The sequence below is a fragment of the Gadus morhua genome, chromosome 23 (assembly GCF_902167405.1).
Source record: "Gadus morhua chromosome 23, gadMor3.0, whole genome shotgun sequence".
In the NCBI taxonomy this organism is placed as follows: domain Eukaryota; kingdom Metazoa; phylum Chordata; class Actinopteri; order Gadiformes; family Gadidae; genus Gadus; species Gadus morhua.
Window position 1 is genome coordinate 1,363,917 of NC_044070.1, and position 14,313 is coordinate 1,378,229.

The window sequence follows — 14,313 nt, forward strand, 5'->3', positions numbered from 1 at the left end:
TGTCCCCGGTGTAATCGACGCCTATGGGAACATGGGACCCTTTTTGGGAAAAGCGGGGAACATAGGACCCTTTTTTAAAAAAAGGGACCCAGGGAACATAGGACCCGGGGAACATAGACACGCTCCCCTCTGAGGCGTGTCAGTCTGGCATCCGACGGTTTGGAAGGGGCGATAATGGGCACTGCAGTCCTGCTAAAATTATCACACATAAATCACGACGAAAATGAATTTAAACAGTACAAACTAACAACATCTGAAACAGGAACTGTGACCATTTAACCCACCTAATAGTAACACCTCACATAGCTAATGCTAGCTCTCAATTTACAGACAGTTTAGAATGGTAGTTTGACATCCCGTGAAAAATGTGGAAGATTAACCAGCCTCGCGACAAGACTAGCAGCTAGCGACAGAATGGATTATTTTATAGTAGGAAATGGTCGAGTAAATACCCCAACTAACATTAAGCTTACACACACAACACAGCCACTTTTGTTATTATCACTATCGGTTTACTTACATGTTCAGAGAGATCTTCACCCATTGGGCCACACAGTGTTGGAACAGCATCTTCCCTAAGTGCTAGCAGTTTCGCAAATCCAGTGCTGAACAAACGCAGGTTGTTGAGCAATCATCCGTGAAGTGGAGGCGACACAGAAAATCTAGCCAACGGCCACGTGAAGGCTCTGCCTTTGGCAAATCATACAAGGGAGAGGTCCCTTCACAACCAAGAAAACACTTTCTAACCATTGTTAACAAAAGCTTGCTGGGAGCAGCGAAATCTAACTATTCTTCTGACTGATTCCGGCAGTTTAGACGCTGATCAGCGTAGTACTGCCCTCCATAGGTCAGATGTTGAACTCGATTTTTACATACATTCCACTGCAGAAATGCCTTGAAGATCAATTGGTGGTGTCCAAACAAAGATTTCTTTCTTTCTTTCTTTCTTTCTTTCTTTCTTTCTTTCTTTCTTTCTTTCTTTCTTTCTTTCTTTCTTTCTTTCTTTCTTTCTTTCTTTCTTTCTTTCTTTCTGTCTCTGTCTCTGTCTCTGTCTCTGTCTCTGTCTCTGTGTGTGTGTCTCCATTCTGATCCATTCCCCCCAACCCCAGCGTGTCCAGGAACGCAGCAACATTGACTCCCAGCAAAAGTATATGCTTACGTCACCATGCACCGGAAGTAAAAGAAAGCCGCGGAGAGAATCCAACGAGCCGTTTTCTATGCAGCTCGGTAAAAGTGATTTGCGGTACTAATTTACTCCCCCTTGTGGGAATGTTATAGTATTGTAACTTTGCCAACCATTTATATACCCCAAAACATATGTAAAGCGCAATAGGTGAAGGAAAAAACGGAAAAGCATGATAGGCCCCCTTTAAATTAAACAGAACCCCCCTTTATAGGCCTTTATACAACAACCATGGCGACCCGACTTTACGTATTTTGATAGGGTCAGTGTGATACTGCACGTAGAGAAAGGCAGGAGCTGTTGACAAAAGTCCACAAAAGATTGAAGACGCCGAGCTCTGAGACTTTGCTGTTTAATGCAAGTAGAGTCTCTGATGAGGCTACTTCGCCTACAGCTCTTCTAACGGTGAGTAGGCTAGGAACGGAGGTTTGTGTGTGTGTGCGCAGTCACTCAGCACCCGACATGGTTTGTGTATGTGTGCGTGTGTGTAGTCAATCAGCACCCGCCGTGTGTGTGTGTGTGTGTGGTGTAAGAGTTTTTAGGTACGCACTACTGCCCGCTCTCCAGCATAAGGCCTTTCTACACTGCCAAGCCGGATCGGTCGAGGCTTGGCACGCCTGGCGATTTCACCGTCTTATCTCAAGTTTCCTGTGTAAAACCGAGGGGGTAAAATCCCCCGTTCGTCACGTTGCGGGCTTTCTTGGTTCACTGGGGAAGGCGGGGCTTTGACGGAGTCTAGACCTCTTTAGAATAATTTGTATATTCCCGAATGTTTTAATTTTTTTATGAATGAGGAAAACCGCATGCAAGAATGAGTTTGAGTTTGAGTGTAGGCTACAAACACGATTAACTATGGCCAAACTTAGTTGCCGACTCCTGCCCTGGTTGGTTGGAATAACCACGTGGAACTCTTTTCAAAGAGGTGTGCCCTCTCCCAAACTATGCTTATTAAATTAGACGACTTGGTGAACATTCACTTCGTCACTTAAATTAATTTTTAATGACGGAAAGGGGTTTCAGACTGTTTTCAATGATACGACAAAATCCCTTGGCTGCAAAAAAGTTGACCTCCATTGTGATTACTTATTTACCTAAACACCTTCCTAGAATACGGTTGGCGTTAGTGTAGTGCGATGAAGCCCCGCTAGAAGAGAACAGTGCTGGCGCAGAAAGCAAGCGCTACTGGGTGGGCCATCTTCTTTGTTCAAACTACTAGAAGTGCACCTGTGTCCGACTTGACGTGGTGGGAACTTGACGTGTTTCCGAATAGTTCCGGCGGAACTTATCAAGTCTTGTGCATGCATGCGTTCAAATGCAGGCATTCTGAAACGCAGCCATTGTCCTTGCTACAGTCCTTTTGAGAGTCTTAGGCCCAATCCCAATTCAGCCCTTGGCCGTAGCCCTCGGTCCAAACCCGCACTTTTGCTCGGGGTTGGATTAAGGGCTAGGAGTAGGGTAGGGCTGTTCCAATAGTAATTTCATTGAGGGGTAGGGCTAAAGTAAGGGCTAACTAGCCCTTGAATGTACGAATTTCGAGAGGCACACTCAAAAGCGAGGGTTGTGAGAAATGTCTACAATACCTTGCAAGAAAACAGAAAATCAAGAAATCAGGCAGCGAGAGATGCGACAGGATCGAAAACCACAAGTGTTTCTTCGTTATAAACATATAAAAAATAATGATGACCATCGCATTATCATTATTATGTTTCAATGTATTATAGACTTTTTCTTTTTAACAAGCATAACCACAAAATCGCTAGTATGCATGGCTCTAGGGAACTTGCTAGCTAGCGAACTTTAAAACATTGACAGTACTGGACATATGTAAACATTGATGACAGTTCGTGACAGTACTGGTCATATTACCATGTCCCATTTCCCCCTTTTGATGGCATGTCGATTGATGCTGTGAAACTTACACATGTTCAAGAAACTTGAACATGTTCCATGTTCTAGGGACTCCAGGTTTGAAGATTAGCTATGATCACTTGCCAAGTAATGCAATAGTTATTGTTGTTACAATAGTTAAAATGCAATGTAGCCTGGAGAATGAGTCTTATTTCATTTATTATCATAGATAGATCTATCTATCTATCCATCCATCTATCAGTTATAATATATTGTCCATAACATAATAATAATAATAAATACAATTTATATAGCGCTTAATATGGTACTCTAAGACGCTTAAACTTAGTTAAACATATGGCCATATCAGCCAGTTCTGCCATATAATTCCTTATCATATGTAATGTTTTATTTCAGGACATCGTTGAGGCCGCTGCCACCACAGAGCCCACCCCTCCACCTCAGACACCTCTTTTGCAATGGTAGCCCTTAGCCCAACAACCCCTAGGGAAGTAGCGTAGCGTGGATTGTTCAATAGGGTGGACTTTGGTGAAGTAGGGTGTGCCCCTATTTTGGACATTCAATTTTTTTGATTCAAATATAGGCAGTAAAGCAATTGTCCCAAAATTAAACACATGATTTCATCCCTGATTAGGCGATTAATTAATTCATCCCCAGGGGGGATTTAAGGCGCAACATACATGCATGTGATTTTTAATATCGAACATAGACTTGTGAAGTAGCTACTCAACGCCATGGAGAAGAGAACCACAGAAAGTAGCCTGTGCTAAATATTAACAAAAGGTTGCGAGCGCTTTGTAAACATCTTACAAAAACAACACGGTTTGTACTGCCTGAACCCAAAACATTGATTCTTAAGAAGGTACTACTCAAAATAACCAAACATAACAGAAGAACTTCTGACCAGGCTGTTGAGTTCAAAAAACATTTCAGGGATTTACAATTCCATGCATGTGTGCTGGATGTGGATAGGTCTGACTCAGAGAGGGCTGGGGCAAGGACTGGACTGGGTAGACAGGTCGGCAGGCGGACCCCTGGGCTGACTAGCAGAAGGGTCTGCTAGGCAGAAGTGGAGTACTACTCGCACTCTGAGGCATTAGGAGAGCTGAACAACAAGGACTGGAGTTGGTTGTGGGCAAGGTTTAAGACAACGAGACTGAGTCATCGTTGTCGGCATTGTTCCTTTCTGTAGGGGTAAATTCAAATCTTGGTTTCTTAAATAATGACACAAACAGTTTTTTTTTAATACAGAATAGCTGGAAGTTCCAGCGATGTGGACACAGTATACGGACGCACACACACATGCCTACATAGCTTTACCCAATCAAAATTAAGCGCAGAATATTAAATGAACAAAGTAAGCTTTACTGTAAATATGTGTAACATATGATACTTTATTGAAACAAAATAGTTCTCACGCAACTTTGTATGACATGATAATATGGGCTATTTTTCTTCGTTCCTTGAATCCAAGTTAATTCCCGGCACTTCCAATAGGGTGGGCCAGCTGTCAATCATAGTGGCACTGGCCCACGTTGGCCCTTATGTGGCTTCGCGCCGGAAGAAAGAAAGATGAAGCAGCCGCTGATGGTCTAAAACCGACCGTTTTTTGGCCCCCCCTGAAAAAGTTACTGTATCATTAAAATGTGATTGTTAATGCCTTTTTGTAACATGCAATATTAGTTCCATTAAATCACTGTTTTTTTGTTTGGATGATATTTATTTTTCACATTGATCGCACACTACCTCAAGTTATGTTTATTTCTGGTTTTATATAATATCTTTTGGTACAATGTATGATGCAAAATAAAGATTTGAGCATAAATAATATTTGTATCTGGTTTAATATACATCTATTGATTCACTTAGACACATCATCAGTGATGGAACCTGGGGTCATTGAGTGTTTCGGGTCTTTCAACATCATGAACCCTCACCCAGGCGACCCAGCCGAGATTGATAAAGTCTCTACTTGTGTCTCAGTAGCTTGTACCCACAGATCGCCCCTCTTGATCCACAGCAATCTAAAGGCCTTCTCCGCTGTCTCTGTGGTGTTCTTCGAGGCCTTTCTCTTGCGTGCACCTGTGATTTCCAAGCAGGCTGTTTGCTTTGCAGCGAGATCGCGCTGCGATTCCTCTACAGCCCACCTCTAATGGCACACACCGGGCACGCCACCCCCAGTGGCGGCACACCTCCACTAAGTTGGCATGCCTGGCATGCTTACTCATTGGCTTCTTCCATGCGATCCTCCCAGGGAACTGTCAACTCCAGTAGGACCACCTGTTTTTGCGTGTATTTACGTTAACTTCATAGACGACTACTGACGTAACTGGGTCTTGTAGGGGAAGAATTCCCATTCAAAGCGAGGGCTCACTCAAAAGTGTGGGGTAGGGGCCAAGGGGTGAATTGGGATTGGGCCTTAGTAAGTGGGCGTTGCAGAGAATAGTCATTGTCTGTGCTACTGTCCTATTGACAGACTTAGTAAGTGGGCATGGCAGAGTAAAGTTGTTGAAGGGGTGGAGTGGATATGCAAGGGTATGGGGAAACTAGTCTAACAATGGGGCAGGTGAGCTTCTGCAGAAGACTGCTGCACCTGGGGAAGAAGCTGTCCTAGAAACTGGGAAGGCGAGATGCCGCTGGGGTGGTTTGTTTGCTTTTCACTGGCAATGACTCTGGATAGCCTCCCTGTCCTGGGCTGTTCTGTTGCCGCCCCAGACTTGGATGACTCCGGTCAGTACGCATTCAATGATGCTGCGGTATGAGTTCCTAAGTGTTAGTGTGCTCAAGCCCCATCTTCCTAAGCCCTTAGAGAGCAGTGGCGTTCTTTTCTTCAGGAGGCCTCTGTATTGTGGGTCCAGGGTAGGTCGCCTGAGAGCTGCATCAATAGGAAACTGAAGCAGCTGAGGTCCTCTACCATGAATTGAGATCAGGGAGTGACTCCTTGTTCCTTTATTGATATAACCCATCATCTCTTTTGACGTGCTGACGTTCAGGGATAGGTAGTTTACCATACACCATGACACCTCCCGCCTTTAAGGCAAATTCAGAGGGATCATTGCAGGAGGTCCAGTCATCTGGGTCAGTGATGTAATAAAAATGTCTCAGGAGCCAGCTGGGTAGCCAGGCTGTTTAAGTCTCTGGATGAAATGCCATGGGGGCCAAGATCTCTAGGTGGTACACGCATGCAGACCTCTTTGTAGTTGTTTGGTCTACAGACCACTTTGCTTTTGGTTTGGTCTGCAGACCTCTTTAGAGTTGGTTTGGTCTACAAACCTCTTTGGAGATGGTTCGTCTACAGACCTCTCTAGTTATTTTGGTCTGCATACCTCTCTGTAGTTGGTTTGGTCTGAAGACCTCTCTGTAGTTGGTTTTGGTCTGCAGACCTCTCTTAGTAGTTGGTTTCGTCTGCAGACCTCTTTGTAGTTGGTTTGGTCTGCAGACCTCTCTTAGCAGTTGGTTTGGTCTGCAAACCGCTTTGTAGTTGGTTTGCAGACCTCTTTGTAGTTGGTTTGGTTTGCAGACCTCTTTGTAGTTGGTTTGGTTTTCAGACCTCTTTGTAGTTGGTTTGGTTTGCAGACTTCTCTGTAGTTGGTTTGGTTTGCAGACCTCTCTGTAGTTGGTTTGGTCTACAGACCTCTGTAGTTGGTTTGGTCTGCAGACCTCTGTGTAGTTGGTTTGGTCTGCAGACCTCTTTGTAGTTGGTTTGGTTTGAAGAGCTCTCTGTAGTTGGTTTGGTCTACAGACCTCTCAGTAGTTGGTTTGGTCTGCAGACTTCTCTTTGTAGTTGATGATGGCGTGCAGACCTCTTTGTAGTTGGTTTGGTCTACAGACCACTCTTTGTAGTTGATGATGGCGTGCAGACCTCTTCGAAGTTGGTTTGGTCTGCAGACCTCTCTGTAGTTGGTTTAGTTTGCAGACCTCTCTGTAGTTGGTTTGGTCTACAGACCTCTGTAGTTGGTTTGGTCTGCAGACCTCTTTGTAGTTGGTTTGGTCTGCAGACTTCTCTTTGTAGTTGATGATGGCGTGCAGACCTCTTCGAAGTTGGTTTGGTCTGCAGACCTCTCTTTGTAGTTGGTTTGGTCTGCAAACCGCTCTGTAGTTGGTGTGGTCTGCAGACCTCTCTCTGGTTGGTTTGGTCTACAGACCTCTCTGTACTTGGTTTCGTCAGCAGACCTCTTTGTAGTTGGTGTGGCTTGCAGACCTCTCTGTAGTTGGTTTGGTCTACAGACCTCTCTGTAGTTGGTTTGGTCTACAGACCTCTCTGTAGTTGGTTTGGTCTGCATACCTCTCTTTGTAGCTGATGATGGTGTGCAGACCTCTTTAAAGTTGGTTTGGTCTACAGACCTCTCTTTGTAGTTGGTTTGGTCCGCTGACATCTCTTTATAGTTGTTTTCAGGATTCTTTGGTCAGGAACCCCCTGGTTTTTATGCTTGGATTGCAGCTGCTGTTGAAATTCCTCAGTGGCAGAATCAGCATAACATTACGGTCCGTAGCAGAAGTTTTAAAATGGCCTCAGTGGAGAACATTAATTACCGTTCAAATTATAACTCTTTGTTTGCATTTCGGTTGTTGATCTGAATTCTGGCCCCTTGTCAACATTTCTGTTGTGTGTTTTCCAGGTCTTCTACGTGTCGACCAGCCACGTGCTTCTGACCCTGAACGCGGTGGACTTCCGCTACAAGGGCGGCCAATCCTTCGTGGTCCCATGTGGTAAGTGTATTGTCTCCTGCATGATCACCTCCTGGTTGCAGCTCCAGCCATCAGTGTGGATAAACTGGACTTTGGCAGCCCACCACACAGAAGTTTTTCCTATCACCGCTTTCCAGTGAGGCCGTATTCCATCCAGTGTTCTCCCTGTACTTGTGCAAGCAAAACAAAATTATAAAATAGATTGCAATATTTTGCAATATGAAATTGCAATATATTGCATTATAAATTTTTGTTTGCAATATAGAATGGTCTAGCAGAGGTTCGGAGAGGCTCAGGCTGACCTTATCCATCAACGTGACTTAAGGGAATCTCCGCTAAGTAACAATGACAATTTGACGGACTAAAGGCAACCACACACCGGACCAACTGCCCAAATCGCGTCGGTAAATGAAGTCGGGCTATTTAATCTCGCCGACTCGAACACCGACATGGGCGGTACACACCTGCGGGATTACAGGCGAAACCGTACGTTCCGCGGTTGCGCAAGATGTAATATCTCCAAAACAACAAGCGGCGATAATCTGTATTGTGGGCCGAAAAACACGAAAACCGGAAATAGCAGGTCCTCTCTAGACCAAAACACAGAGCACAGCTACGGACTATCCTCCACCATGGCGATGAATTGTTTCTCGAGCTCTTCGATCCACATTATTCAATCCAAGGTCAACAATAAAACGATGCCAAACAATGCGTTGAGAGCGTGTGTCGACATCTTCTTCGATTACACTTTTTATCTGGTATGTTTACCATCCAAACACCATGTTCGAACATAAGGGTGCTCATAAGTGTACCTGGTACCAGAGTACCCTAGGCCGAAGATCAATGATCGATTTTGTGATCGTGTCATCTGATCTGAGGCCGCATGTTTTGGACACTCGGGTAAAGAGAGGGGCGGAACTGTCAACCGACCACCATCTGGTTGTGAGTTGGATCAGGGAATGGGGGAAATTTCCGGATAGACCTGGTAAGCCCAAACGAGTAGTGCGGGTGAACTGGGAACGTCTGGAGGAGGCCCCCGTCCTAGGTATCTTCAACTCACACCTCCGGCGGAGTTTTTCTGGCATTCCTGTGGAGGTTGGGGGCATTGTGCCGGAGTGGGCGGTGTTCAAAGCCTCCATTGCTGAAGCTGCGGCGGCTAGCTGTGGCCTCAGGGTCTTAGGCTCCTCAAGGGGCGGTAACCCTCGGACACCGTGGTGGACACCGGTGGTCAGTGAAGCCGTCCGATTGAAGAAGGAGGCCTTCCGGGATATGATATCCTGGAGGACTCCTGACTCGGTTGCAGGGTACCGACAGGCCCGAAGGGCTGCAGCTGCTGCCGTGTCGGAGGCTAAGCAGCGGGTGTGGGAGAAGTTCGGAGAGGCCACGGAGAAGGACTTTCGGTCGGCACCAAAGTGTTTCTGGAAGACTATCCGGCACCTCAGGAGGGGGAAACGGCGAACCATCCAAGCTGTGTACAGTAAGGATGGGACTCTGTTGACCTCAACTGAGGAGGTCGTCGGACGTTGGAAGGAACACTTTGAGGAACTCCTGAATCTGAATAACACGCCCTCTATGTTGGAGGCAGAGCTCGAGGTTGATGGTGTTTCGTCGTCAATTTCCCTGGTGGAGGTCACTGAGGTAGCTAAACATCTCCGCAGTGGCAAAGCCCCAGGGATTGATGAGATCCAGCCAGAAATGCTAAAGGCTCTGGGTGTTGAGGGGCTGTCATGGTTGACACGCCTATTCAACATCGCGTGGGAGTCGGGTACAGTGCCAAAGGAGTGGCAAACCGGGGTGGTGGTTCCCCTGTTCAAAAAGGGGGACCAGAGAGTGTGTGCCAATTACCGGGGTATCACACTTCTCAGCCTCCCTGGTAAAGTCTACTCCAAGGTGCTGGAAAGGAGGGTTCGGCTGATCGTCGAACCTCAGATTGAAGAGGAACAATGCGGTTTTCGCCCCGGACGTGGAACTACGGACCAGCTCTTCACTCTCGCAAGGATCCTGGAGGGGGCCTGGGAGTATGCCCATCCGGTCTACATGTGTTTTGTGGATCTGGAGAAGGCATATGACCGGATCCCCCGGGAGAAACTGTGGGAGGTGCTGCGGGAGTATGGGGTAAGGGGGTCTATCCTCAGGGCCATCCAATCCCTGTACTTCCAAAGCGAGAGCTGTGTTCGTGTCCTCGGCAGCCAGTCAGTTTCGTTCTCAGTGGGTGCTGGTCTCCGCCAGGGCTGCGCCTTGTCACCAATCCTGTTTGTGATATACATGGACAGGATATCGAGGCGTAGTCATGGTGGGGAGGGGTTGCAGTTCGGTGGTCTGAGGATCTCGTCACTGCTTTTTGCAGATGATGTGGTCCTCATGGGATCATCGGCCTGTGACCTTCAGCACTCACTGGATCGGCTGGCGGCCGAGTGTGAAGCGGCTGGGATGAGGATCAGCACCGCTAAATTTGAGGCCATGACTCTTAGCAGGAAACCGATGGATTGCTTACTCCGGGTAGGAAATGAGTCCTTAGCCCAAGTGAAGGAGTTCAAGTACCTCGGGGTCTTGTTCGCGAGTGAGGGTACTATGGAGCGTGAGATTGGCCGGAGAATCGGAGCAGCGGGGGCGGTATTGCGTTCGCTTTACCGCACCGTTGTAACGAAAAGAGAGCTGAGCCGCAAGGCAAAGCTCTCGATCTACCGGTCGATCTTCGTTCCTATCCTCACCTATGGTCATGAGGGCTGGGTGATGACCGAAAGGACGAGATCGCGGGTACAAGCGGCCGAGATGAGTTTTCTCAGAAGGGTGGCTGGCGTCTCCCTTAGGGATAGGGTGAGAACCTCAGCCATCCGTGAGGAACTCGGATTAGAGCCGCTGCTCCTTTACTTAGAAAGGAGTCAGCTGAGGTGGTTCGGGCATCTGGTAAGGATGCCCACTGGGCGCCTTCCTTGGGAGGTGTTTCAGGCACGTCCAGTGGGGAGGAGGCCTCGGGGAAGACCCAGGACTAGGTGGAGAGATTATATCTCAACACTGGCCTGGGAACGCCTCGGGATCCCCCCGTCAGAGTTGGTTAATGTGGCCCGGGAAAGGGAAGCCTGGGGCCCCCTGCTTGAGCTGCTCCCCCCGCGACCCGACCCCGGATAAGCGGACGAAAATGAGATGAGGGGAGGAGTTTACCATCCTCACTTCCGGGCTTCACTGATTTGCTAGTCAAGCTGCTAGCCCTCCACCAATCAGAATGGTAAAAGAATGACCGACTAGAATGGCCGATTACACATGTTGAATCGGCTGAAATGAAAGCCGACGTGGCCGATTTGAGCGACCACACCAAATAGACTCATGTCACCAACGCCGATTTTCTCACCGACTCTGATTTTCGGTCCGGTGTGGGCTTGCCTTAAATCATGGTTTCTCAACGGGGGCGGTACCGAAATTGTTGCTAAAGAAAAATGTTTATTGACATTTCTTTAAAAATAAATTCCTTAAAAATAAGTTGAGATATATTTTCCAAAACTAAAGGTTGCAGTAAGACCACAAAGAGCCCATGCCTACATGGAAAATGTTTTTGGGCTCTAGAGTCAATAATGGCAACGCTATTGAAATTGTTCCTAAATAAAAAAATCCTCAAAGGATTTTTTTTGTTCCTGTGTGTTCGCACCACCTAGGAGGCTGCTGGGAACATGATTCCAATTTTCGGGGGGGGGTTTTAAACTTTTTTTTTTTTTTTTTTTTTTTTTGGTGAAATAGGCTACCTGAAATAAATAGCCTATTTTCATTTATTGGTTTCTAACCCCGCTACCGTCTCAGCTACTTTTTACTGTCTATGCGCAGTGGAACATTGATAATACAGCGAGGTATCGTCATGATCTCTATAGTAACGCTGATAAACATAACCCAAGTTCGCGGGTTAACAGGTCAATAACCAACACAACACAATCAAACATGGCCGATAGCAAGAAAAAAAAATCAAATTTTGTAGCGTAGTCTCCACGAAAAGGCTGTTGCATTTCAAATACAAAATAAATAGGCCTTATTAGGCCTCTGCGTGCGATCTGTTTTCGTGGAGTGGCATTGCGGGAGTCGCGGGAGACGTGGGATTGGTCGCAGTGCCCAAGGTCATGGTGCCCGGGCCGCAGGGTGCCGCGGCACGACGGGAGAAGTGGCAGCCGGGAGTCGCGGGAGTGCCCCCACTGCGGTCACGGTGAATGAATTCATTCATTCATTCATTCATTCATTCATTCATTCATTCATTCATTCTCTCTCTCTCTCTCTCTCTCTCTCTCTCTCTCTCTCTCTCTCTCTCTCTCTCTCTCTCTCTCTCTCTCTCTCTCTCTCTCTCTCTCTCTCCCCATGTCATGAACATTCATTAATATTTTTTGCACCAAAACCGACTCGGAGGGCATTCACTGCTATTAGTGATCAATGAAAAACGATGCACTGACAACTTTAAGCAATATAACACGAGTGTGAGTGGGGTTGTTAGTTTATTTGTATTTTTTTATTGGAGGGGGGGGGGCGCCAGAGGAACAGGGTAAGGTCAGGGGGGCGTTTGCTCAAAAAAGGTTGAGAACCACTGCCTTAAATGAACCTGGTCGGTGTCAGGCTAACTGTCCAGCTTACTTGAGCGGTGTTTTGTAACTTTCTTTATATCAGAGAAATTAGGCAATTTCTCTGATATAAAGAAGAAATTAAACAATTGACTTTTTAATTGACTTTTTTTTTACGGAGAGGAACATCTGTAAGGTTGGAAATAAATTGGCAGATTCTGAGTTTGCGGTTCAATAGATCAGTGAAACATCGTTGCGAAACAATTGACACCTCTAGCTAAATGTAGTAACCTAGAGAACCAGTTACAATCTTGTTTTTATCCAAACGAGGCGTCTTTAGCGATCAGTGAATTGCATTGGCTCTATGAGCTGTCGGCTTTCAGACAAGAGCTTAGGGACCGTCTGCAAAGTGCAAAACTGAATATTCAATAGCGTCGCCATTATTGACTCTAGAGCCCCGAACTCGTTCCATAGAGGGATGGCCTCTTTATGTTCCTACAACCTTTAGTTTTATAAAATATATATTTTCTTGAGGATTTTTTTATTTAGGAACAATTTCAATAGCGTTGCCATTATTGACTCTAGAGCCCAAAAACGTTTTCCATGTAGGCATGGGCTCTTTGTGGTCTTACTGCAACCTTTAGTTTTGAAAAATATATCTCAACTTATTTTTAAGGAATTTATTTTTAAAGAAATGTCAATAAACATTTTTCTTTAGCAACAATTTCAAAAGTGTCGCCATTGACTCGAGACCCAAAACTTGTTCGATATGGGCATGGCCTCTTTACGGTCCTACTATACAACCTTTGTGATGGGGAGAGTGGAGAGAGTGGGAAGATGCATGGGTTTGTGGCACAGACGTTTGATTGTTGGGGTATTTGTTATGTAATTTTACTGTATAGGGTGGTTGTTGATATAATATATTTGTTAAATAAATGTAAATTGTTTTAGGGTTAGATTATACTTGTTCAATCTCTGCATATTTCCCCTGCTCATTAGTGTGCGTAAATGTCTTGTAAGTACTTGGCCTCAAGAGCCCTTCTGGTGCCGGCAGATGCATAGACACCTCCCGGCAGGGTGCGCTTTGTGAGCGCACCAAAGAATTTGCGAGCGGGAAAAAAAACATTTCACCTCTGCTGCTGCAACTCCATCCTAGCGGAAACACTGGTCTTGATGTGTTGATGTTGTTCAGTTGTGTTGTGATGATGTTTCTCTGCTGTCTTGTGTTGACGTGTTGTTTTGTTGTGTACAGGACAAGCCTACAGCCTTGAGAACTCGGGAGACGAGCCTGCCCTCCTCTTCTTCTCACGGGTACAGGTCTAGAGCCCGGGGTGGCCGTGTGGTCCAGGACACGCACACAGGTTATGTTTAGTTATTTTGTTAAGTATTTAGCAGTTTGCCTCTAGGTGGCAATGTTTACCCCTTCTTATAAATAAAATCAGATTCAAGTCCAGAACAAGTGCTGCTACATTTATTGAGAAACATTTGTTATCAAGGAATGAAGGTACATTTTTGTATGAGTTGTATTTTTGTCATTGTTATGACCGCATTGCTCAAGCATGACATAACAAATAGTAGCGTGTTATGGACTGGTGTAGTGAGTGTGCAACAAAACTAAAATAAAGAAGAAGAGGGTTTGGCAACAGCAGCTGCTGTCACCCAGGCAGCGAGAGACCGAAAGGCTGGATGTCTTCCTCTTATAGGCCAATCAGGTGCACCTGCTGCATCCCCCACCCCACAGGGTGTGGTGGGGGACCGCCATGGTATGAGGTACCAGGGGGACGTAACACCCTCCCCCTTAAAACAGAGGCCCAATATATGTGGCATCTGTTGTGTACAAGCCCTATACCAATCCCTCATGTTCCTCATCTCAACCCCTCAGCTACTTGGTACCTAGAAGCATTTAAGAGAGATCAGGACAAACAACTAAGACAGACAGGAAACATATAAGCATGTACAGTAAAACTGAAGTAAGACGCGCAAGACGAAGCGTCAGCCATTATATCCTCAGAGCCTTTTATATGGCGAATATCCAGACTA

General features: G+C 46.1%; 1 protein-coding gene across 7 annotated transcripts in view; it reads left to right on the forward strand.

Moving 5' to 3' along the window:
• si:ch211-161h7.4 (titin) overlaps positions 1 to 13,953 on the forward strand; it is a 40,029-nt gene extending 26,076 nt beyond the window's left edge. For all 7 annotated transcript variants that reach the window (XM_030348610.1, XM_030348604.1, XM_030348605.1 and 4 more), the window contains 2 exons: positions 7,672 to 7,762; positions 13,526 to 13,953. In XM_030348610.1, the coding sequence (XP_030204470.1) occupies positions 7,672 to 7,762; positions 13,526 to 13,596 (162 nt within the window). In that variant the 3' untranslated portion in view covers positions 13,597 to 13,953. The remainder of the gene's footprint in view (positions 1 to 7,671; positions 7,763 to 13,525) is intronic.
• The last annotated feature ends 360 nt before the right edge of the window (positions 13,954 to 14,313 follow it).